At 43.2% G+C, this 26,260-nt stretch overlaps 1 protein-coding gene across 3 annotated transcripts in view; it reads left to right on the top strand.

The window, feature by feature from the left end:
* The window catches only part of LOXHD1 (lipoxygenase homology PLAT domains 1), a gene marked incomplete at both ends in the record, with an annotated part of 209,235 nt that overhangs the window by 53,240 nt on the left and 129,735 nt on the right, over nucleotides 1-26,260 (top strand). For all 3 annotated transcript variants that reach the window (XM_079717302.1, XM_079717301.1, XM_079717300.1), the window contains 6 exons: nucleotides 4,777-4,900; nucleotides 7,268-7,518; nucleotides 17,059-17,194; nucleotides 17,722-17,882; nucleotides 18,898-18,984; nucleotides 19,414-19,549. In XM_079717302.1, the coding sequence (XP_079573428.1) occupies nucleotides 4,777-4,900; nucleotides 7,268-7,518; nucleotides 17,059-17,194; nucleotides 17,722-17,882; nucleotides 18,898-18,984; nucleotides 19,414-19,549 (895 nt within the window). The remainder of the gene's footprint in view (nucleotides 1-4,776; nucleotides 4,901-7,267; nucleotides 7,519-17,058; nucleotides 17,195-17,721; nucleotides 17,883-18,897; nucleotides 18,985-19,413; nucleotides 19,550-26,260) is intronic.

The raw sequence follows: 26,260 nt of genomic DNA, 5'->3' as shown, positions 1-26,260 counted from the left end.
CTGCTCCTTTGGTATTTATGTGTGAAGGCTTGGTGGGATAAATCTGAAAGCCAATATAATTAACCCCTTCATAAGTCATCTCCCTCCTCTTCTTCCTTAGTGAATTGCCCGTGTGTGTTCCTCAGCCCCCTGTTCTTTATCCCCTCTCCGGGGCTGGCATCCTCCCTCCCCCAGGCTTTGCACATGGCTTGGGTCCCCGTGTCTGCTTAGTCCAACAATTGTGACTGACTCAAGTGATCAGTTCAGCTCAATGACCACCACAAAAGAGCAAGAGTCACAGGATGGAACATTACGCTGCCAGTGGGCCTTGCCCTTGGCCCATCTGCTTCAGTAGAGGACTTGCTTGAGGCCCCACAGCTCTTCAGTGGCAGTACTGGGACCTGCCCCAGGTCCTCTGGACTCTGAGTCTGGACTCTCTCCACTGTGCCATGCATTAGAAAATCCAGAATTGGATTGATCGCCTGCCGCATGCCTTAGGGAACGTAAGTTCAACCAGTACCACTGGCTCTAACAGGAAGAGGAGACAGAGGCTAATGAACAGATTTCAGGGACCTCAGGAAGCCCAACATGGCCTCATGTCACCAATTTATACACAACATTCAACAAACATTTACTGATTGATTATTATATCCTAGGCCCTGAGCTACCAACTGCAGCTGTGGCAGTGAACATGGTTCTGCTTCTAAAAGAGACAAGACGAGTTCCTGAATACTTCCTTACTGTAAGGCAGGTTACTTACTTTAACCTTATATTCCAAAACTTCAGGGAAAGTCCAGCTTTCAGTGAACAAACATTCTGTCCTAAGTGTCCCACATGTGTTGATCAAACCAAATTTCCCAGTTTGAAAATCAGAAAACAGAATCATCCCAACTTTAATACAAAGCAGGATGAGATGAGTCTTACGTGAGGAACAAAAAAAATGTTGGGTGAGTTGTGCCTGATTGGGCAGCAGAGAAGGCTTCAGGGAGGGTCCGTTGGAGCTGGGCCATGAAGATAGGCAGGGCTTTGCCAGGAGGAGGACTCCTTTGGGCAGAGGGGATGACAGATGAGGGGCAGCTGGGAGGTGGCACAGGGATACTAAATAACTGGACCAGGGCACAGGGCTCAGAGAACTGAGAAATGATGTCAGGGAGAAGGTGAGGGCAGGACCACCGCAGGCGCTGATCAGAATAAGCCATCAGAGGTCTTTATTGAATGAGGCAGCCGAGGCAGTAATGAAGGAGTGGGTGTGTGGGCGGGCTCAGAGGGGAGGGCTGAAGTGTAGAGGAAAGGGCGAGAGCACTGGGGATGTCACCATTCAAATGCTGTCATTTACCGTTACTCACATTTGTGGTATGTTACCCAGTAATTGACACAGTATTGCAGTGTGATGAGCGAGGTGCAGAGCGTGTGGGGAAGGAGGAGGACACCGACCCCCCTTCCTTTGCGGAGCCTTGTTCCCCCCATAGAACATTCCCTTGTTCTTCCATGACACCAGGTCTCCCCTGCTAAGCCCTGGATGCCAAGATTTTTTTCCAAGTAGGTTTGTAAACTCCAAAGTCTTCCTCTTTTATCTTCTCCTGTGTCAAAACCTATCTGTCCCTTGCCCTATAATCTAAGGACTCCAAATGTAAACCACAGTTCAATAGTGGTTCCTGGAATGTGGCAATGACTGCTTATGAGTCAAACAAGGGCCACCTTTACTGGATAACAGATATGCATTTTCAAAGGGATGACTGGAAACAGGAATAGGTCTTACCCCGTGGCTAGTACAGAGAGGGAACACTGTGGATCACCCAGACTGTGCATCTCAGGCACCTTGGCACGTGGGCGGGAAGGAGGAGACTCTTCAGCTTCTCCAGATTGCCCTATGTGTGGGGTTTGTTTCTTCTGCCCAGAATGGGTCTCCGCTCCAATCAGGTTATGGAAAGTTGGTGGAAATTATTCCCATATGGAGGAGGGAGAGCTGCTGTGAGTCATGGTTGACTCTCTACACTGATCTGCAAGGTATCGACTCCAAGACAAACCCCATGTGCTCACACAGACATGTTTACCCTGTGTGGGAGGAAATGCAGGCCCCCATGTCCTGGACTGTTTGGGTGTGTTGGTGAACAATCTGGAGAGAACAAGAAAGAACCCCTGTTTGGCAGCTTCATCTTTTCCTTCTCTTTTTCGCGGTTGGTTTATCCTTCTTGGCTTTTTGTAACGGTGGTCTCACCACGTAACTGCTGTGTCCCTGTTGCTGCAGGACAGGGCGGGCTCCACCGTGGACAGCCCCCCTTGTCTGGCTGCCATCTCGCCTCCCAAGGGCTCATGTCCCCTGGTTTCCCTCTTGCTTCTTAGAAGGTCAGCCCAGCCTATAGGCTTGTCTGCAGGTGAGAATATTCCTCCAGGAGATAACAGCTCTTGTCTTCCATTAGGTTATTGCTTCTGTCTGTCTGTCTGTCTCCCACACACACACTCCAGGTGTGTGCTTCTATCATTCATGATAAAGGCCACTCTGTCTTTCCAGTCTTATTTTACAGTTGTCTCTGCCAGAACAACAGACTGTGAAACTGTGGTCTGGAGGGAGCACCACCATTTCATTCTGTTAGCAAAAACCATTCCTGAGCTGTCTTGAATTCTTAAAAGGAACTTTATGAAAACTCAGGGATGTCTGGGCAACTTGTGAACACAAGTGGAAAAGCTGCTTATTCTCCCCCAGAGGGGCCCTTGCTAATATCCTTTAAGCAACAGGGGTCATGGGTCCCAAGCAACAAGACCCATATCTGCAGAGGCCAGAATGCCTTAGGGAGAGCCCTCTGCCACGTCCCCCTGGACAATCTTCCCGTGCTGACGTAGGCGCCTTCCACATCTCACCTCTCTGCTCCTTCTTACAGCGCTCACCATTTGCTACTAGATGTGTTCCAAAATGTTCCACCCTCTGGGAGCCAGCTTCCTCCAGCCTCATCCTGCAGACCTTGGGACTAACAGATGTCATCAGTAATTGTTTATATATTTCAATACTCATTTGGAAAATTTCCAGAACTGTTCCTGGACTTTTATACTTTTTAAATCAGTGCTTAAGTGTTTATGTCTCAGCCTTTCTTTGTGATTTGGTATTTCGGAATGTCTAATTTTTAGAATCTTGTTGGTTATTCAAATATTCATTCATATATTTTCTCTTCCCTTTGTGGTTCAGCTGTGCAAGCTAGTTTTGTCCTACAGAGTTATTTAATGGCAACACGTTCTATTTTTCAGATTAGCTGAACTTCTCAAGCCAGGAATGTCCATCAGCTATCAGGCCAGGAGAAGGCCCTTTACTGATGACATCTTTGTGAACTGTGAGGGTGGTTTGTCATGTGCTCTTGGAATTATGGCTAGCACACCAGTCTGAGAACATTTAAAGACAGAAATGGTGAATCTGTATATCTGTCAATTAGTAGACTTGACAGCTTATCTGATAAACTTAAGTCTTTTCTTTCTTCACCTTGCTTTTCCAACCCTGTGAGGGTCAGGGTAAAGGGGGTCAGGAGGTAGAGCCCAGATCCTTGGCTCCCCAATCTCCCCACAGCCTCAACCCTGGGAGAGGAAAGACATAGAGAAATGTGCAGATATGTGAATTGGGAGAGGCTGGACTTCCTTTCAAGGCAGAACCCCTTCTGGAGAGGCCACAGAGGTCTCCAGGCACTCAGCTCTGAAAGTACTGACACTCGATAAAAATCAGCAAGCTCTGAAGGCTGACTCACACCAACCAAACTTACAAGGGACTGATTTATAAACCAGAGCTTAAATGCTGATGTATCTGGAGAGAGAACCCTGGTGGGACGGCTGGTCCTGGCCACTGGCTCAGGCCACTGACCCCTCTCTGGTGGGTGGTATACTCAGGAGTTCAGCTCTCAGCCCAGAAGATTCCTTGATGAACATTGCATTAGAACAAGGTGAGATGCCTTTAGGCAGACCAAGACATGCCCTGTTTCCACACTACAGACACTTTGATCTTAGGAAGTGAGTCTTTCACTGAAAATCGGAGCCCCACTCTGTCAGGCAGTCCTGGGAGTACCTGGGCAGATATTTTTACTTTCCAACTCACCCTGTCGGTCACCAGATGCATCTGCCTTCCCATTATGACTGGAGGACTCCGCCTGGTTATTGACGATCGCACTTATCTAAGAGTGAGTTTTCAGTTGGATGTTCCTGGGACATTTTAGGAGGGCCCCTCAGCTCCTTGGTGAGCTCTAGAAAACACATTTATCTCAGCCTCGCCAACCTAGCTCACATGTGAGTCCCCGTGGGGGCTTCATGGATGCTCAGTTCTCCTAATTTCACTGTCAGTGGCTGACCTTTTCCAACCTGGTCACCAGATACTGGGATTCTGTGTGCCAGATTCAGGGCATGTAGTTCCCTTTGTGTGGACTCTGCTTCTCAGCAAGAAGGTCAGAATCCCAACCTTCAGCAGGTGAGGAAGATGGTGGTCTTGATGCTGTGTGTAAATCCAGGCTTCCAGTTCTAGCACCCCAGTCTCACAGGGTCCATCCTGCTAAGTTTCTTGCATAGCATTTTTTTAATGATCCTTAGCAGAGGAGGGAACAAGGCTCAGTAATTCAAGGAGTTAATTGTCAGTCATCCCTGTTTGACTCTCAGTGCTTTGCAAGGTTTTCCTGACAACAGGTGTGTCCTTGTGATAAGTTTTCCTTGGGCCACGAGGAAGATGAGAAAGTATACTTGGAGTTCACTCAAGTGATGGAGGAATGGATTCAGTCACCAGGTGTGACCTCAATGACACTTAACCTTCCTTCCCTCTCTTCTCCTTCCCAGATTGTCATTGAAGATATTGGGAACAAAAGAAAATATGATTTCCCTCTTAACCGCTGGCTGGCCTTGGATGAAGACGATGGCAAAATTCAGAGGGATATCTTAGTGGGCGGAGCTGAGACCACAGGTAGAACGGAAGAAAGGGCTAATTGGCTAATATTTCACTTTCTGCCTGAGGGTCAGTGTTCTCATCTGTGGGTCTGGAGGCCTGCAATCAAGTGGGAAGCAGCCATGTCTTTAGACAACATTCCTCCTGCCCCTGAAAGTGTTCTGTCCCTCCGGGCTGGAGTCGGGGGCTCTGCTGATACCAGAGGTGATGAGGAGGCGCCCCTGAGCAGACACTGACTTCCCAGGGCAAGAGAAGTTATCCACAGGACGGAGCCAGGATGTGAACTCCCGACACATGTGGATATTTATGAGGATGTTGACCGACTTTTACCTCCTCCTACTATTGAACGCTTCCTATATGGCAGACTCTCTCTAGGCACCTGACTCATGTCATGCCCTCTAATACTCACAACAGCCCTATAGTATGGGAATGGTTACTGTTCCCATTTCATAGTAGAGGAAACTGAGTCACAAGTTAAGAGACCTGTTCAAGGTCACACAGCTGATAAGTGACAAATCCAGGATTTGGTCTGCCTCCTAAATCTCTACCCTGTGTGAGTTCCATGGAAAACCTGAAGCTCCCAGCATGGAAGTTCATAGATGTTCCAGAATATCCATGTTGGTGAACGCGCACAGCTGAGAACACGCTCTGGGACAGACCCTCCCATGGCTCCCACTGCAGAGAGAATGAGTCCAAGCTCTGGGGTATAAGATAAAATTGCTCCACGATTGGGCTCCAATTGACCATTTCAGCAGCATCTTTCAACATCTTCTATTACCACTTCCACACACACACTCCCTCTCCCTCCCCCGATCTGCACACCTTTCACTCTTTCCCACACCTACCCCCTCTCCCTGTTGCCCCCACCTCACCCACATGCCTTCCTTCTCCCCTCCCCTTAGCTGCTGGCCTTACTCTCCTTTCTCTTCGGAATATGCTTTCTCCTCAGCCTGTGGTGCCATTTCTCTTCTTTCTGCTTCTCAAATTCCTGCTTCCAGTCACTTCCTCTGAAACGTCCCCTACCCCCTCTAGACAGGGCCATCTCTCCCTCCTCTTGCTCCAGACGTTTTGGGAGGAACGTGATTGCTATTGTGTAGGAAACCAAAGGCCCCTCTGTTCCAGTGCTTTTCAACCATGGCATCATGGCGCCTTGGCCTGAGTGAGGGGCGCCACATTGTCGGGTGTGTCACGACTTTGTATTCTATAGTTTGCAAATTATTTACTTAAAACATCCACTAGAGCAGATTTAATACGCCCCCTTTAACTGTGTTACTATTACTTGCTTCCAGTGGTAGATGAGGCGAAATGACAGTGAGAGGCTGGAATTGCTGACAACCTAGGCTATGGCAGTATGTCTAGTGTGAGCACACCATCTGTCCATGTGTTGTGAAGTAAAGCTGGACACACACTCTTTGAGGGCAGTGGCTATTCCTTTTTATCTTCATAGTCTCCCAAGACCTGTCATAGAGTAAGCACTCAGTAAATGTTTGTTGAGCAAGGGAAGGTGCGAATGTATGAATGAATAATGCATCCATGTAGTTGCATGTGCTATCTCCCAAAGACATTTTATTTCTCTGAGATCAGGGGATGTGGGTAGGATGAAAGGGAGGTGGGGGACTAACAAGGCTTAACGTACCACTTGCCTTAGACTCTGGGACAGTGTGAAAAAAGGCAGACCACACCTTAGCAGAATTTCCTATAGTTTCCTGTTCAAATGTTTGTCTTTGGTGTTTTCCTTTAGTCTGTCTCATCTCAGAGTTTAATCTCCTCTTGCTGGAGGAGGTTATGTCCTCACATTGCCTTCTGACTGACCAAAACCCCAAATGGCCCAACCCACAATGTCCTCTCCCTCCCTCAATCTTCCGCATCCTACCACCTCAGGTGGTAAAGGAGGACATTCGTGCCCTCTATTAAGAGTTATGTTTTTAAGTTATGTGCAAAAGAGCAAGCTCCATGAATCAGAGAGTCCTGAATATAAATCTCTCTTAATCGAGTTGACTATTATAATTAAATGAGACATAATAGAATTCATCTGGCAGCTATTAATAATATGCACATGGTAATTAGCATTAATAATAAGTACTATTCTTAACCAACCCAAGCTCTTCCTTCTCTTTGTTAGTTTCCTGTAATGGGGGCTGGCAGCTTCCTGTAACCTGCAGTTTGTTCCTAAACTCAGATGCACTGACACACCAACTCCAAAAAAGATAAAGTGAAGTGGAAAGGGGCACTGGATGTCGTCTGGGGGAGGAGGACTTAGGGAGATGGGGATGTACAGCAGAGGGAGGGCTTAGGGAGGTGTGGTCAGGTGGCGGAGAAGGTGGGTAGGATATTGTTGTCAGCTTGCACTGAACCCTCTCCTTCCCCCTGTTGTTTCCATACCAGCCATCTCATATATTGTCACCGTCTTCACTGGGGATGTCCGGGGTGCTGGGACCAAATCCAAAATCTACCTGGTCATGTACGGGGCCAGAGGGAATAAGAACAGTGGGAAAATCTTCCTGGAGGGCGGTGTGTTTGACCGTGGCCGCACAGACATCTTCAACATCGAGCTGGCTGTCCTCCTCAGCCCATTGAGCCGGGTCTCCATCGGACATGGCAATGTAGGAGTCAATAGAGGCTGGTACTGTGAGAAGGTAAGGGAGGCCGGGGAGGACCCTGCCCTGATTCAACCCTTCTCTTTAACTTGCAAATACAAACTCTAATCTGAATCCTACGTTCTACTTCCTTTGCACCAGTTACAAAGTACTGAGAAATCCCTCTCATGGGGCCATTTTTTTTTTTATTCAAACAGAAAGTCACAAAAATTATAACCATCCTCATCAGTTCACTCAGTCCCATGTAATTAATTTTTTTCATCTTGATCTTTTGTTAGCACTTTTATGAATTCATCAGTTTTCCATTAGAGTTCTGAAAATGCTTATTCATTCAATTCAGCAGTATTGTCAGTTACCAGAAACCTGCACTTGTCAGAGTCTTTTCCATGAATTCCTTAAAGATGAAACCCGTCTATAGGAACATTTTTGTGAAAGCATCAGAGTACACCCAGAACTGTCTGTAAATGACAAAAGACTTAAAAATGACCACGGTTAAAGATTTGATGAAAGTTCATAATAATGCAATTGACAAGGAAATTTAGTTATTTCTGAGATATACATTTTAAAGTAATAACTAGAATAATGACTTATAACATTATACCAGAACATATAAGATTTTTAGAAATTTCATGTAACGTCTGAAACATTTATATTAATATATTTCCATACAAATAACCCAAAGAAAGTTTAGTATGAGTTGCTTTTGTTTGTTTGTTTGTTTTTTATACTGCAGGTTCTTATTAGTCATCAATTTTATACACATCAGTGTATACATGTCAATCCCAATCGCCCAATTCAGCACACCACCATCCCCACTCCACCGCAGTTTTCCCCCCTTGGTGTCCATACGTTTGTTCTCTGCATCTGGGTCTCAACTCCTGCCCTGCAAACCGGTTCATCTGTACTATTTTTCTAGGTTCCACATACATGCGTTAATAAACGATATTTGTTTTTCTCTTTCTGACTTACTTCACTATGTATGACAGTCTCTAGATCCATCCACGTCTCAACAAATTACTCAATTTCCTTCCTTTTTATGGCTGAGTAATATTCCATTGTATATATGTACCGCATCTTCTTTATCCATTCATCTGTCGATGGGCATTTAGGTTGCTTCCATGACCTGGCTATTGTAAATAGTGCTGCAACGAACATTGGGGTGCATGTGTCTTTTTGAATTATGGTTTTCTCGGGATATATGCCCAGTAGTGGGATTGCTGGATCATATGGTAATTCTATTTTTAGTTTTTTAAGGAACCTCCATACTGTTCTCCATAGTGGCTGTATCAATTTACATTCCCACCAACAGTGCAAGAGGGTACCCTTTTCTCCACACCCTCTCCAGCATTTGTTTTTTGTAGATTTTCTGATGATGCCTGTTCTAACTGGTGTGAGGTGATACCTCATTGTAGTTTTGATTTGCATTTCTCTAACAATTAGTGATGTTGAGCAGCTTTTCATGTGGTTCTTGGCCATCTGTATGTCTTCTTTGGAGAAATGTCTATTTAGGTCTTCTGCCCATTTTTAGATTGGGTTGTTTGTTTCTTTAATATTGAGCTGCATGAGCCATTTATATATTTTGAGGATTAATCCTTTGTCCGTTGATTTGTTTGCAAATATTTTCTCCCATTCTGAGGGTTGTCTTTTCATCTTGTTTATGGTTTCCATTGCTGTGTAAAAGCTTTGAAGTTTCATTAGGTCCCATTTGTTTATTTATGTTTTTATTTCCATTACTGTAGGAGGTGGATGAAAAAAACATCTTGCTGTGATTTATGTCAAAGAGTGTTCTTCTTATGTTTTCCTCTAAGAGTTTTACAGTGTCCCATCTTACATTTAGGTCTTGAATCCATTTTGAGTTTATTTTTGTGTGTGGTGTTAGGGAGTGTTCTAATTTCATTCTTTTCCATGTAGCTGTCCAGTATTCCCGGCACCACTGATTGAAGAGACTGTCTTTTCTCCATTGTATATCTTTGCCTCCTTTCTCATAGATTAGTTGACCCTAGGTGCATGGGTTTATCTCTGAGCTTTCTATCTTGTTCCATTGATCTATGTTTCTGCTTTTGTGCCAATACCATGTTGTCTTGATTACTGTAGCTTTGTAGTATAGTCTGAAGTCAGGGAGTCTGATTCCTCCAGCTCCGTTTTTTTCCCTCAAGACTGCTTTGGCTATTTGGGGTCTTTTGTGTCTCCATACAAATTTGAAGATAATTTGTTCTAGTTCCATAAAAAAAATGCCATTGTTAATTTGACAGGGATTACATTGAATCTGTAGATTGCTTTGGGTAGTATAGTCATTTTCACTATATTGATTCTTCCAATCCAAGAATGTGGTATATCTCTCCATCTGTTGGTATCATCTTTAATTTCTTTCATCAGTGTCTTATAGTTTTCTGCATACAGGTTTTTGTTTCCCTAGGTGGGTTTATTCCTAGGTATTTTATTCTTTTTGTTGCAATGGTAAATGGGAGTGTTTCCATAATTTCTCCTTCAGATTTTCATCATTAGTGTATAGGAATGCAAGAGATTTCTGTGAATTAATTTTCTATCCTGCAACTTTACCAAATTCATTGATTAGCTCTAGTAGTTTTCTGGAGGCTTTTTTAGGATTCTCTATGTATAGTATCATGTCATCTGCAAACAGTGACAGTTTTACTTCTTCTTTTCCAATTTGTATTCATTTTATTTCTTTTCTTCTTTGATTGCTGTTTCTAGGACTTCCAAAACTATGTTGAATAATAGTGGTGAGAGTGGACATCCTTGTCTCATTCCTGATCTTAGAGGAAATGCTTTCAGTTTTTCACCATTGAGAATGATGTTTGCTGTGGGTTTGTCGTATATGGCCTTTATTATGTTGAGGTAGGTTCCCTGTATGCCCACTTTCTGGAGAGTTTTTATCATAAATGGGTGTTGAATTTTGTCAAAAGCTTTTTCTTTTCTTTTTTTTTTTTTTTTTTTTTTTTTGCGGTACGCAGGCCTCTCACTGTTGTGGCCTCTCCCGTTGTGGAGCACAGGCTCCGGATGCGCAGGCTCAGCGGCCATGGCTCATGGGCCCAGCCACTCCGCGGCATGAGGGATCCTCCCGGTCCGGGGCACGAACCCGTGTCCCCTGCATCGGCAGGTGGACTCTCAACCACTGCGCCACCAGGGAAGCCCTCAAAAGCTTTTTCTGCATCTATTGAGATGATCATATGGTTTTTATTTTTCAATTTGTTAATATGGTGTATCACATTGATTGATTTGCATATATTGAAGAATCCATGTATCCCTGGGATAAATCCCACTTGGTCATGGTGTATGATCCTTTTAATGTGTTGTTGGATTCTGTTTGCTAGTATTTTGTTGAGGATTTTTGCATCTATATTCATCAGTGATATTGGTCTGTAATTTTCTTTTTTTTTAGTATCTTTGTCTGGTTTTGGTATCAGGGTGATGGTGACCTGATAGAATGAGTTTGGGAGTGTTCCTTCCTCTACAATTTTTTGGAAGAGTTTGAGAAGGATGGGTGTTAACTCTTGTGTAAATATTTGATAGAATTCACCTGTGAAGCCATCTGGTCCTGGACTTTTCTTTGTTGGAAGATTTTAAATCACAGTTTCAATTTCATTACTTGTTATTTGTCTGTTCATATTTTCTGTTTTTTCCTGGTTCAGTCTTGGAAGGTTATACTTTTCTAAGCATTTGTCCATTTCTTCCAGGTTGTCCATTTTATTGGCATAGAGTTGCTTGTGGTAGTCTCTTAGGATGCTTTGTATTTCTGTGGTGTCTGTTGTAACTTCTCCTTTTTCATTTCTGATTTTACTGATTTGAGTCCTCTCCCTCTTTTTCTTGATGAGTCTGGCTAATGGTTTATCAAGTTTTCTTATCTTCACAAAGAACCACCTTTTAGCTTTATTGATCTTTGCTATTGCTTTTTTTGTTTCTACTTCATTTATTTCTGCTCTGATCTTTATGATTTCTTTCCTTCTGCTAACTTTGGGTTTTGTTTGTTCTTCTTTCTCTAGTTCCTTTAGGTGTAAGTTTAGATTGTTTAGTTGAGATTTTTCTTGTTTCTTGAGGTAGGCTTGTATAGCTATAAACTGCCCTCTTAGAAATGCTTTTGGGATATGGGAACAGATGTATATGTATGACTGATTCACTTTGTTATAAAGCAGAAACTAATAAAAAAAATAGAAATAAAAAAAAGAAATGCTTTTGCTGCATCCCATAGGTTTTGGATCGTCGTGTTTTCATTGTCATTTGTCTCTAGGTATTTTTTGATTTCCTCTTTGATTTCTTCAGTGATCTCTTGGTTATTTAGTAACATATTGTTTAGCCTCCATGTGTTTGTGTTTTTTACGTTTTTTTCCCTTTAATTCATTTCTAATCTCATAGCGTTGTGGTCAGAAAAGATGCTTGATATGATTTCAATTTTCTTAAATTTACTGAGGCTTGATTTGTGACCCAAGATGTGATTTATCCTGGAGAATGTTCCATGCGCACTTGAGAAGAAAGTGTATTCTGTTGTTTTTGGATGGAATGTCCTAAAAATATCAGTTAAGTCCATCTTGTTTAATGTGTCATTTAAAGCTTGTGTTTCCTTATTTATTTTCATTTTTGATGATCTGTCCATTGGTGAAAGTGGGGTGTTATTAAAGTCCCCTACTATGATTACGTTACTGTCAATTTCCCCTTTTATGGCTGTTAGCATTTGCCTTTTGTATTGAGGTACTCCTACGTTGGGTGCATAAATATTTACAATTCCTATATCTTCTTCTTGGATTAATCCCTTGATCATTATGTAGTGTCCTTCTTTGTCTCTTGTAATAGTCTTTATTTTAAAGTCTATTTTGTCTGATATGAGAATTACTACTATAGTTTTCTTCTGATTTCCATTTGCATGGAATACGTTTTTCCATCCCCTCACTTGCAGTCTGTATGTGTCCCTATGTCTGAAGTCGGTCTCTTGTAGACAGCATATATACAGGTCCTGTTTTTGTATCCATTCAGCCAGTCTATGTCTTTTGGTTGGAGCATTTAATCCATTTACATTTAAGGTAGTTATCGATATGTATGTTCCTATTACCATTTTCTTAATTGTTTGGGGTTTGTTATTGTATGTCTTTTCCTTCTCTTCTGTTTCCTGCCAAGAGAAGTTCCTTTAGCATTTGTCGTAAACCTGGTTTGGTGGTGCTGAATTCTCTTAACTTTTTCTTGTCTGTAAAAGTTTAAATTTCTCCGTTGAATCTGAATGAGATCCTTGCTGGGTAGAGTAATCTTGGTTGTAAGTTTTTCCCTTTCATCACTTTAAGTATGTCCTGCCACTCACTTCTGGCTTGTAGAGTTTCTGCTGAAAGATCAGCTGTTAACCTTATGGGGATTCCCTTGTATGTTATTTGTTGTTTTCCCCTTGCTGCTTTTAATATTTTTTCTTTGTATTTAATTTTTGATAGTTTGATTAATATGTTTCTTGGCATGTTTCTTCTTGGATTTATCCTGTATGGGACTCTCTGCACTTCCTGGACTTGATTAACTATTTCCTTTCCCATATTAAGGAAGCTTTCAACTATAATCTCTTCAAACATTTTCCAAGTCCCTTTCTCTTTCTCTTCTTCTTCTGGGACTCCTATTTAATGTTGTCCCAGATCTCTGAGACTGTCCTCAATTCTTTTCATTCTTTTTTTTTTATTCTGCTCTGTGGTAGTTATTTCCACTATTTTATCTTCTAGGTCACCTATCCGTTCTTCTGCCTCAGTTATTCTGCTATTGATTTCTTCTAGAGAATTTTAAATTTCATTTATTGTGTTGTTCCTCTCTGTTTGTTTGCTCTTTAGCTCTTCTAGATCCTTGTTAAAAGTTTCTTATATTTTCTCCATTCTATTTCCAGGATTTTGGATCATCTTTACTATCATTACTCTGAATTCCTTTTCAGGTAGACTGCCTATTTCTTCTTCATTTGTTTGGCCTGGTGGGTTTTTACCTTGCTCCTTCACCTGCTGGGTATTTCTCTGTCTTCTCATTTTGCTTAACTTACTGTGTTTGGGGTCTCCTTTTTGCAGCCTGCAAGTTCATAGTCCCTGTTGTTTCTTGTGTCTGCCCCCAGTGGGTAAGTTTGGTTCAGTGGGTTGTGTAGGCTTCCTGGTGGAGGGGACTAGTGCCTGTGTTCTGGTGGATGAGGCTGGATCTTGTCTTTCTAGTGGGCAGGACCATGTCCAGTGGTGTGTTTGGGGATGTCTGTGGCCTTATTATGATTTCAGGCAGCCTCTCTGCTAATGGGTGGGGTTGTGTTCCTGTCTTTCTAGTTGTTTGGCATGGGGTGTCCAGCACTGGAGCTTGCTGGTCATTGAGTGGAGCTGGGTCTTCGCGTTGAGATGGAGATCTCTGGGTGAACTCTCGCCAATTGATATTACGTGGGGCCGGGAGGTCTCTGGTGGTCCAATGTCCTGAACTCGGCTCTCCCACCTCAGCGGCACAGGCCTGACACCCAGCCAGAGCACCAAGACCCTGTCAGCCACATGGCTCAGAAGAAAAGGGAGGGAAAAAAAGAAGGAAAGAAAAATAAAATAAAATAAATAAAGTTTTTAAAAAATTATTAAAATAAAAATATTTTTAAAGTAATTTAAAATAAAAGAAGAGAGCAACCAAACTAATAAACAAATCCACCAATGATAACAAGCGCTAAAAGCCATACTAAGTTAAACATAAAAATCAGAAACTAGTCAGTTGCATACAGCAAACCCAAAGTCTACAATTGCTCCCAAAGTCCACCACCTCAATTTTGGGAAGATTCATTGTCTAATCAGGTATTCCACAGATGCAGGGTACAACAATTGATTGTGAAGATTTAATCTGCTGTTCCTGAGGCTGCACAGAGAAATTTCCCTTTCTCTTGTTTGTCCACACAGCTCCTGGGTTTCAGCTTTGGATTTGGCCCTGCCTCTGCATGTAGGTCGCACTCTGGCAGCTGTTCGTCACCCATACAGGAGGGGGTTAAAGGAGGGCTGATTAGGGGGCTCTGGCTCACTCAGGCTGGGGGAGAGAGGGGTACAGAATGTGGCACGAGCCTGCGGCGGCAGAGGCCAGTGTGACATTGCAACAGCCTGAGGTGCTCCATGTGTTCTCCTGGGGAAGTTGTCCCTGGATCATGGGACCCTGGCAGTGGCGGGCTGCACAGGCTCCCGGGAGGGGAGGTGTGGATAGTGATCTGTGTTTGCACACAGGATTCTTGGTGGCTGCAGCAGCAGCCTTAGCATTTCATGCCTGTCTCTGGTGTCCGCACTGATAGCTGTGGCTCACACCTCTCTCTGAAGCTCTTTTAGGCAGTGCTCTGAATCTCCTCTCCTCGTGCACCCCGAAACAACAGTCTCTTGACTCTTAGGAAGTTGCAGACTTTTCCCCAGACTCCCTCCTGGTTAGCTGTGGTGCACTAGCCCCTTCTGGCTGTGTTCACATAGCCAACCCCTGTCCTCTCCCTGGGATCTGATCTCCGAAGCCCGAGCCTCAGGTCCCAGCCCCCACCTGTCCCGGCGGGTGAGCAGACAAACCTCTCAGGCTGGTGAGGGCTGGTTGGCCCCGATCCTCTTTGCAGGAATCTCTCCACTTTGCCCTCTGCAGCCCTATTGCTGCACTCTCCTCCATGGCTCCAAAGCTTCCCCCAAGCCCACTCCCATTTCCACCAGTGACGGGGCTTCCTAGTGTGTGGAAACTTTTCCTCCCTCACAGCTCCCTCCCAGAGGTGTAGGTCCCCTCCCTATTTTTTTTTGTCTCTGTTTTTTCTTTTTCTTTTTCCCTACCCAGCTACGTGGGGAGTTTCTTGTCTTTAGGGAAGTCTGAGGTCTTCTGCCGGCGTTCAGTAGGTGTTCTTTTGATGTATTTGTGTTCTTTAGGAGTTGTTGCACATTTAGATGTATTTTTGATGTACTTGTGGGGAGGAAGGTGATCTCCACGTCTTACTCCTCTGCCATCTTTAAGGTCTTCTCAATGGTGGATACCATTTAAAAATTTTTTGACATTTACTTTACAATGTGCTTCAATTTATATATATGTTCCAAGAGTTGAATTTAAGATTTTGATTTTATTTATTAAATTCAGTTTGTTATTTTTGTTTTTGAATCTTCTATCTCCTTAATAACGTTTTGTCTGTTTGATCTATTAATTACGAAGAAAGATGTGTTGAAATTTCCAATGTCAGTGGTAGATATTTAAATTTCTTACTGTAGAACTAACAATTTTTGCTGTATATAGTTTTAGGCTACATTGTGAGATGTAGAATTAGTATAACCTTCTGGTTAATTGAATCTTTATCACAATCTTATCTGATACTATCTAGCTTTTAACTGATAAATTTAGGCTTTTCTGTTTTTTATAATTATTAACATGTCTGTTTGTCCTGCTTTTACTATGTCTTTCTTTTTTTTTTTTTTTAACTGATTGGTTGTGGGGTTTTTTTCTTGATAGTGATTTGGAAATTATACACTCTTTCTGGCTTTTTTAGTGGTTACTATTGAAATTTTAGCATACATACTTACTGTAACAAGACCTAAATTTAACCACCATCTCTAATTCCCTCTTAGACAAATCAAGAACCTTAGAAATTTCTAATGGTAATAACTCTGCATCTAGGTTGCATGCCAATTTTGAAAGTAGAGTATTTTAGCTCTCCTTTAAATTATTTTTAAATTCACATATTATATGCTGTTGTTTTGTAGAGTCATATTTGTCCAGATTTACCTACCTCTTTGCCAGTGTGTTTGCTTGCCAATTCTTCTTGCATCTAAGACCTCTTTTCTGGTGTCAATTTTCTTCTTCCTCCTGAAGTACTATGCTTTAGAAGTTCCTTTGGTTAAGTAAGGTCTATTGGTGGTAAACTCTGTTTTTGTTAATTTGAGAATTATTTTATTTCATTTTCATTCTTGAAAGAAATTTCAGGATACAGAATTCTAGATTGAGTTCTAATGCCCCCACCCCCCAATATCCTCTGGCTTCTGTTAGTCCAATTGCCATCATCTGTCTTTTCTCTCTTGATGCTCTTAAGATCTCTGTCTTTGGCATTCTGATGCTTCTCTTCAAAACATCTAGGTGTGTCTGGGTTAGATAGAATGCCATGTTCTAAACCCATAAGTTCAGAATGTGGGTAGAGATGGAGAAGATGTAGGAGAGAAGGTTAAATAAGGATCAAGTCCTGAAGAGGGTAGTTAGTTTTTGTATTAAATTATAGATATTAATTACCTTTTATGTGATTGACCTTTTTTCCACAAGACAAATATAGAGTATTAATTTAGTATTCTAGTTAATTTGGTCCAGGTGGAGATTTTACAATGTGCATAAGGAAACATGGTATTCAAAAAGGGTATGTGTATAGAGAAAAATGTTTGAGGTTTGGGCTAGTAAATTGGAATATGGATGATACCTACTTGGGAAGATTTCTTAGAGGAGGTATTTCTTGATCTAAGATTTAATGAGATAGGCAGTAGGAAGAAAAGTGACATTCCTTGAGGGTAGTAATGCAGACAACACTAAATGTGGGGCTAAGGAGGCTGTTGAACATTACAAAGAAGTCCCAGCCAGGGGACCTACTGTAGGAGATGTGATCTGCTCCCCCAGGTGGTGATTTTGTGCCCCTTCACTGGCATCCAGCAGACCTTCCCTTGCAGCAACTGGCTGGATGAGAAGAAAGCAGATGGGCTGATCGAGAGGCAGCTCTACGAGATGGTGTCTCTCAGGAAGAAGAGGCTGAAAAGTAGGTGGAGGGGCCCAGAGCCAGCAAAGGCCAGGATTGTCAAAGCACTGGGTGCTCCTTCTTCTCAATTCTCCTCTGGAAAGGAAGGGAAAGGGTCCCCCAGGGACCTCAGTTCTCCAAGGTACAGACCACACAGAGTTACAGACGTGGCACCAAGGCTGATACTCCAGCAGCCCCAAATCGTTAAGCTGCTGTGATGGGCTAGTTGTTAAACTGAATGGTTGAACACAGTGTACTCTGAATGTACTGGCCACAGGGTGGGTGGAGTCAACTCTTCCCCCTATTTAAAACATACTAAGAGACTCTCACCATTAAAAGGAACATTAAGGCACACTCTTTCAAATAGCAAGGAATCCTTGGCTTCCCAAATTTAGTATTTGTTATAATGGGTTTCTGAGAGTAGGACACACCCGTATACAACCTGCACTTCAGTCCTGATCACCTTTGATTTGCTTGTCTTCCCCACTGGTAGCTTGAAAATCTCTTCACTTTTGAAGTTTATGGTACAACTTGACCTGTCTCTGCAGAATTCCCATGGTCCCTGTGGGTCTGGACGACCGACTTGAAGAAAGCTGGTACCAACTCTCCTATCTTCATCCAGATTTATGGGCAGAAGGGGAGGACAGATGAGATTCTCCTGAATCCCAACAACAAGTGGTTCAAACCCGGAATAATTGAGAAATTTAGGGTAGGAAGTGTGACAGAGTGGGAGGGAAGAAAGAGAAAGGGGTGTAAGAAGCATTTGTCGTGGGATTCTGGTTTTCTAAGCCAGGTTGGGATCAAGTTTGAAGACAAAAAGGTAAAATAGAGACCCTAGGCCCCTGCAAGGAATGCCACATTTAATGTACGGACAATGTACAGATGGGGTGCAGTGTAGATCTGGTCCTTCATCTGAATCAAACAGTCCAGAACCAAGCATAGGAGAAGCAAGTATGTAATGGCTTTGGACATTCAGGAGCCTGATGACTTGGGGAATCATTGTAGAACAGAGACCCTGAGCACAGTCAGTGTCCAACTGCCCAGTGTGGACTGAATTAGAGAGTGAGGAGCAAATTTAAAGGAAAGTATACATTTTGGAACATTTAAAAAGAAATTCAGCTTTAAATGTTCAGTATGTATATAAGCAGAGCAAGGCTTGTTTTGTCAACGGAAGTGCTGCTCTGACCTTTAGGTAAGAATAATTTGTAATTTGCAGCTCTCTTCTCAGAGCACCCTGTTGGCGCTTCTATTATACCTTCAGTTCATTGCTCTTTATGTATTTGTCTTCCCGGCTAGACTTTGAGCCCCTAGGGAAAGGGCATGACTACTGTATTGATCTTTTTGTCTGTTTCAGTGCCCAGCAGAGTCCTGGGGCTGTGGGCCTGTGCTAATTTGCAGGGCTGCCATATGGATTTTGTAATTGAAAGCTTATTGCTTGGAAGATTTTATTTAGTCTGGATCCTACTGTGGGTCAGTTATTTTTGTTCCGTTTCACCAGCCCAGATTGAACCTTAGCTCTCTACATGGCTGTCTCTCCCTCATGTGCCATTGGTTAAAAGAGCACAAGAAGATAGAATATATGAGGGTGGTTTGAAGCAAACCCACCCTTGATGCTGAAGAAACAGCTCAAAGTGGGTACCCTCCTGGCAGGGGGTCAGCTGTGAGGGTAATAAACACATTTCACTTGGTTCTGTCCGCTCAGGCCTTGTTATTTTTCACCATAGATTGAGCTCCCAGACCTCGGCAGGTTTTATAAGATTCGGGCATGGCATGATAAAAGGACTCCTGGTTCTGGATGGCATTTAGAGAGGGTGAGATGTACCATCTTGGGGGTTAGAAGGTGGTTGGGAGAGGAACAAAAATGGTCTCTTTCTAATGACCTTGTCTTGTTAGTTTGCCTTTATCTGTTGGGAGTGTGGGTGGGGAAGGGTTGTAGTGACACCTAAATTTGGACACATGACACATGGACTTCCTGACGGGGACAGGACTTCCAAAGTAGACTAAGAAGTTGCTTAGGTTTCAGCAGACTTGCACTGTGTCCTAATCACCTGGCTGCTAGGCAGCTGTGGGTCTCCAGGGGACCAGAGGGATAAATATTAATCTGGCACTCCATCTTCCACAAGAGTCATCCCTAGGGGACGGCCTTGTCCTCCTTGAGATGAACTAGCAGAACGGGAACCTCAAGGCATGGATGAATATCTCTGGTACACCCACTTGCTCACTCCAGGACTTCATTCCAGATGACCCTGATGAACACTCTGACCAAGGACAAGTATAACTTCAACTGCAATCGCTGGCTGGATGCCAATGAGGATGACAATGAGATCGTTAGGGAAATGACTGCTGAGGGTCCAACAGTACGGAGGATAATGGGCAGTAAGTATTGACTGGCTCTTATCCTGGGGGAGGTAATGGAACTCTTACTTGGTGTGCCAATGGGTGTCTAGCCCATGAGCTGGTAGTCTTGTCCACTATGCATCATCAGGCTTCCTCTGAATGAGGAATGAGTTTAGAAGGTCCTAGACTCAAGACCGGCTTGTACTAGCCATCTCCATGATGCTAAGGCTTTATGATGGGCATGGGTGAGAATGGGGAGATTTCTGGGTCTTCAGGTTGGCTATGAGGGGATGAGAAGAATCCACACTCAAGAATATTTCTCCACACACTCCCTGAAATTAAAGGAAACATCCTCTTCAAATTATGCATAAGATGGTCCTCAAAAAGGAAGGCTGGATCTGGGTTCTCATAGCCACACTTGACTGCTCCCTTATGAATCCTCTATTTCTTTTTGTGGCTAGTAGAAGAGAGCTGAGCTTTTAAATAAATTTATTTATTTATTTATTTTTGGCTGTGTTGGGTCCTCATTTCTGTGCGAGGGCTTTCTCTAGTTGTGGCAAGAGGGGGCCACACTCTTCATCGTGGTGCCCGGGCCTCTCACTGTCGCAGCCTCTCTTGTTGTGGAGCACAGGCTCCAGACGCGCAGGCTCAGTAGTTGCAGCTCACAGGCCCAGTTGCTCCGCGGCATGTAGGGATCTTCCCAGACCAGGGCTCAAACCCGTATCCCCTGCATTGGCAGGCAGATTCTCAACAACTGAGCCATCAGGGAAACCCGAGAGCTGAGCTTTTAATCTGGAGTCTAGCATCCACATTCAAAGAGGGAAAAGGAGATCATTTTGCCTCTAGGTTATACCACCAGAGTGCTGGCAAATACACGGCACATGTCCTATCCTTTTCTCTTGGCAGACATTACTGAGTAATCACAGCATTCTCTCCCATTTAGTCTGAAATGAGCTTCATAGCCCTCAATATAGCACTGCAAGCAAACATTAGCAATTGATCAGAATTGGCACTTAATATAATTAACCTATTTTCTAACCTTGTGGCTGTGCTTAATTTTTTTTAAATAGTAAAATAACATTGCAAAATTACAAAAAGTAAATTACAATGTCATCCATAGTTCCAGTAGTCCTTCTAAGTATTTGGATAGTGTCACTTCTCAGGCATTTGCGCACCCAGTAGAAGCTCTGTATATATATATTTTTAAACAATTTGAACAGAGTTAAATACACAAAAACATAGAAACCCCAAACAGCAAATATCTAAAAAGGGATCACCCTGTTAGTCTAATTAGGCAATGCTTGCAATTAGTATTATTTTATGATTCTTCTTCATTTTTAATTAAAATGGACTATGGAATTAATTAAAATGGACTAATTAAAATGGACTATGGAATATTTGTGTTCAAAGGTCCTTAAAATAGATTGATGCAGATAAGGAAACTGAGGAAGTTCTTGCCCTGATTATACAGTTAGAGACAGAGTGAGACCTAGAACAAGATTTCCTGCCTCCTAGGTCAGCAAACTATACTCTGCCTTTTCACATTCAGCAGTATTTTCTTTGGCAACAAGGCTATCATCTCCCTGTAAATATGATAAATAACATATGATTCCTGCCCACCCCCCAATTAGGACTCTATGTGACATGTATCCCACCAAGGCAGAAACACACCCGCTGTTACCTGATCTGCCCTCTTTATGTGCCAGAATTGAGCCTGCAGGTATGAACAATTGAGGAGATGGTCTTGGGATCTAACTGCTTTCTAAATCCTTCTAACCAGTTCTCATAATTTTAGCTCCTCACTCCCTATTTCTAAAGTTACCTGGTGCTGTCATTCCTGAGATTTTGCAACCTTACGTCTCAGATTTCACAGCTGATAGCTCTGATCAATTCTCTCTGGTCTGTTAAGTCAGGGGACCTCAAACTTCAGCATTGTCACCTGAAGGGCTTCTTAAAACACAGATTGCTGGGGCCCACCCACAGATTTTCTAATTCAGTAGGTCTGGGGTGGGGGGCTCAGGAATTTGTTCAACAAATTTCTAGGGGCTCCTGGTGAGGACCCACTGTGCTAAGGCACTGTGAAAAGCACACTTTTCTAGCTGTGCTCCAGCTTCTGAAATTTGGTTGCTGTTGTCTATATTCATCCCTTTCCCTGAGCCTTATTGGTGAAAATGTTTTGTTTGGTTAAATCTTTAAAATACCTGTATGCTATCGTTTTAGTGAGTTTTTTTCAGAGAGAAAGCTGCCATTTTTACTTAAATGCCCAGGATGTTCTTTTACCTCCATCTCCTCTGTACCTTGACTGAAGCATGGCTCCCCTCCCCCCAAAACCCAGTTTTCCGTCCTCACAACTGTGGGGCTAGCGGGAGGGGGACCTTCTCCTGACTCCCACTGCCCTTTCGGCCTTGAGGCTCACACCACCCACAATGTGGCCTCTGCCCCAGCTCATTTCCATCTTCTGTTCACTCTGGACATGTTCCTGTTTTGCAAGGTGCCCCCTGGTCATTCTCTAGACCCCTCAACTCCTACCATTGTTCTAGGACAGTGAACTAGTCTGCTTGGGCTGCCATAACAAAATACCACAGACTGGGGGGCTGAAAGAACATAAATTTATTTTCTCACAGTTCTGGAGGCTAGAAGCCCAAGATCAAGGTGTTGGCAGGTTGGCTTTCTCCTGAGACCTCTCTCCTTGCCTTGAAAATGACCATCTTCTCGCTGTGTCCTCACATGATCTTTCCCCTGTGTGTGTGCTCATGTCTATGTGCTAATCTCTTCTTCTTCTTTTTTTTTTTTTTGTGGTACGGGGGCCTCTCACCGTTGTGGCCTCTCCTATTGTGGAGCACAGGCTCCGGATGAGCAGGCTCAGCAGCCATGGCTCACGGGCCCAGCCGGTCCGCGGCATGTGGGATCTTCCCGGACCAGGGCACGAACCTGTGTCCCCTGCATCGGCAGGTGGACTCTCAACCACTGCGCCACCAGGGAAGCCCCCTAATCTCTTCTTATAAGGACATCAATCATATTGGATTAGGGCCCACACATACGACCTCATTTTACTTTATTTACTTCTTTAAAGATCCTACTTCCAAATACATTCGGAGGTACTGGCGGGTTATGACTTCAACATATGGATTTGTTGGGGGAATACAATTCAGCCCACAACAGATAGTGTCTCTGAAAGTATGCTCAAGGTCCCATTCATATAAAAATTGCCTAGAGTGTTTGCTAAAATGAAGATCCCTGGGCCCAATCCCAGATATACTGACTAGGCTCTCTGAGGGCTATGCCTGGTAATCGGTATTTTTATCAAGCACACCAAGTAATTTTTGCACATATCAAAACCTGAGAGCTTTTGTTCCGCTTCCATCAATGTCCATGTGGAAAACCCATTCATCCACATGCTGGTCCTCATCCACTTTGCTCACCTCCACCTCCCTCCCAAGCAACCAGCCACTTCTCAGTACTTCACTTGGGCTCATCCCACAAAGCTGCTCCTCTGAACTCTGACTCAGTCCCCACCTCTGACTCAGGCTCCTGCCCTCGCAGGCCTCTCATGACCTTGATGACACTCACACTACCCTTGAACTTGAACTCCATCCAGTTCCTTCCTCCCCACATTTCTCCTGCTCCGTCAAGGACTTGTGGGTGTGTGGAGGATGTATTTTAGGGTCAAGCCATTAAGAAATCATCCAGGGGAAGGAAAAAGTGGTCCTGAAATTGTGCAGGGTTCAGGTAGACGGTGGAGGTGGACATAAATTCAAGAAATACTCTGAAGGTGGAACTGGTAGGAGTTGAATGAATGCTGTAGACACAGTAGGGAGGTAAACTTCCTGCTGAGGAAGATGGGAGAAACATTGTTCAGGCATTTGAGCTGGGTCTTCCATGGTCGGGATTTGATAGATAAGGAGAGATCACGGTGGGAGGGGCAGGGAGGAAGAGCATTTCTATAGGTTACGTACAAAAACACCCTTGAAACATTTTAAACAGTGTATAAGATATGGGGCTATCATAGCTGTCTTTTGTTTGGTTTTGCCTTCAGTGATACTATTAAAGAACAACTGCAATTAAAAAAAAATTCTCTAACGACTAGTATTGGATTGAAGTGAGATAAGCTGGGACCTGGCACCATTTACTGGAGTGCTTGGATCTCTAGCAACAGAATACAAAGAAACTATAAGGGACTAAAAATAACTGCACACATAACTGCAGTTGGGGGCAATTATAAGATACAAAAAGACCACAAACCAACGGCCATTGCTGAGGTACCGGGAGCAAAAGCATTATCCCTGCACACAGCACCACCAAGGGTGTGAACAGACACCTAAGCCGCCCCTCCAGCCTGACCCACCAGTCCGCCCCCACCCTCACCCCGTTTAAGGGACCAGCTTGCCCTCCTCAGAGAGCAAGCAAGGGCACCTGCTACTTGTTTTCACTCTCTCGTGCTCTGGCACGAGTCCCAGTAAAGCCTTGCCCGAATGTCTCTTCTGGCCTCTTATCAATTTCTATTGATTAAAGCGTTCAAGGACCCGGGTCAGTGACAGAAGGGCTGTCTGTCCTGGCTATGAGGGCAGTTTGATGCCTTCTGGGGGTCCTTGGCAGCACTTTGGAGCCCATATCAACTCGAATTTCTTTTCCCCGACTGTTCTTTCTGGCCCACATAAATTCCTCTTGTTCCTGGAACACTCCTATGTCCTCACTCACCTCTACAGGAACTCAGATCTCCTTTTCTGGTCTGGATGCTTCTTTGTAACAGTAAATAGAGCTGGTGGCAACATCTCACTTCCCCAGTTGGTACCAAGGTATACCAAGGTATAATGTGCAGGGCTTCCTGAAAATCCCTTCAGTGGAGAGTCTTGGACTCATGTAAAATGAGTAAATGCCAATTTAAAACCAATACTCTACGTTTGAAATTGTGTACTCCTAGTTTACTTAAAAAATAAGGGCCAAACAAGCAATTAACACCACGTCTGAGAGCCAAGATGCCTTCCGGGGTGATTGCACTGATTAACACAGACCAGGAGACACAGACAAAACACTCACCAGCCCACAATTTATCTCCACCTTGTCTTTCCCTCAGGAGCTACGTGAGATAGTAAAACCAATGAGATCTGCATTCTCCACTGCATGCCCAGCAGAAGGGATTACATACCACTGATGAGCCGGCAAGAGACCACTGGACTCAAGTGCTGAAAACTGTGGCTTCTTGCTAATCAGGCTGAGCTGTAATTTTAAAATTAAAGTACAAGAGGCTCTAGTACTTACCCATCTGTTTAAAGTCTTTCACTGCTGATGGCCAATATAATTATTTTTAATTGTCCACAGACTTCTTGCCAGGAAGGTGCTTAGAACCTCAGTGGTGGGTGGGCTGGGAGTGGCCCCTAGAGAGAATTAGGACCCCTGACAATGCCCAGCCAATAGGACCTTCGAGCTCCTGAACAAAGGGGATTGGGATTCCCAGGCATAGAGATTTCTAAATTCTCTCATCAGCTTGCCTCTGGGAATGGCCTAATAAATACGACCCCAAAAGGCAAAACCGACCTTCATCAAAAGTCAGAATGAAGTGAGACTGGTGCCCTCCCTTCCCTTTTGTGCTTCCACGTTTCAGCACTCACTCCAGTTAATGCTTTTTGTTCCTTTTACTGTTAACACAGCCTATCATTGGGAGCGTAACACAAAAGCATCAGCTTTATTTATGCGAAGGCTAAAAGTTTAAAACATTTATCTTTTTCATTTTAACAGAGTTGACTGGAGAGGCAGCAGTGGTTGAATTTCAGGTGCTGTCCCTCTGAAGAGGCAGTGTTGGGGGCAGGAGACCTTTCCCCCCTCTTGACTTCAGTGGCTGCCTTTGCCAGCCCCACTCAAGCAGGTCTGTGGATAAGCAGTTATCCTTGACCTTTTCTTCTAACAAATGCTTTTGCTATAGACACTATATATTCAGACCCACATATTTAAAGGTCAAATTTAATTTTCAGATGTCTTCATATCTGCAAATAAAAATGGGTATATTACTGAAAAATTAAATTAAACTTACTGGTGATTTGTCTCATTCCTCATGTACTTTATCTTCATTTTAGAGGGACCACCAATGAGTAGTGTCCATTTTTTAAAACATCTTTATTGAGGTATTCATTTTCCATACAATTCATTTATTTAAAGTATTCAGTGGCTTTTAGTATATTGATAGAATCATGTATCCATGACCACTATCAAATTCCAGAACATTTTCATTGCACACCCATACCCATCAGCAGTCACACCCATTCCCCCACCTCACTCCGTATCTCTGTACTTACCCATCTGTTTAAACCAATAATCTATTTTTTGTCTCTATAGATTTGCTTGTTCTGGACATTTCATATAAATGGCATCATTTAATATATGACTTTTTGTATCTGTTTCTTTCACTTAGCATAATGTTTTTAATGTCCATTCACCTTGTAGCATGCATCTGTGTTTCATTTCTTTTAAATGCTGAATAATATTTCACTGTAAGGATATACCACATTCAACTGTTAATGGACATATGGGTTGTTTCTACTTTTTGGCTATTATGAATAATGTGGCTATGAATATTCACGTAAAGTTTTTGTGTGGACATATGTTTTCAGTTCTCTTGGATATATACCTATCAGCTGAATTGCTGGCTGTATGGTAATTCTGTTTTGAGTTTTGAGAAACTATCATACTATTTTTCAAACAGCTGAACCACTTTGCATTTCCATCAGCAATGTATGAGAGCTCCAATTTCTCTAC

The sequence above is a fragment of the Hyperoodon ampullatus genome (genome assembly GCF_949752795.1).
Source record: "Hyperoodon ampullatus genome assembly, chromosome: 13".
NCBI classification, from domain to species: domain Eukaryota; kingdom Metazoa; phylum Chordata; class Mammalia; order Artiodactyla; family Ziphiidae; genus Hyperoodon; species Hyperoodon ampullatus.
Note: the sequence above shows the minus strand (reverse complement) of the source record. Positions and strands in the feature narration are given on the sequence as shown.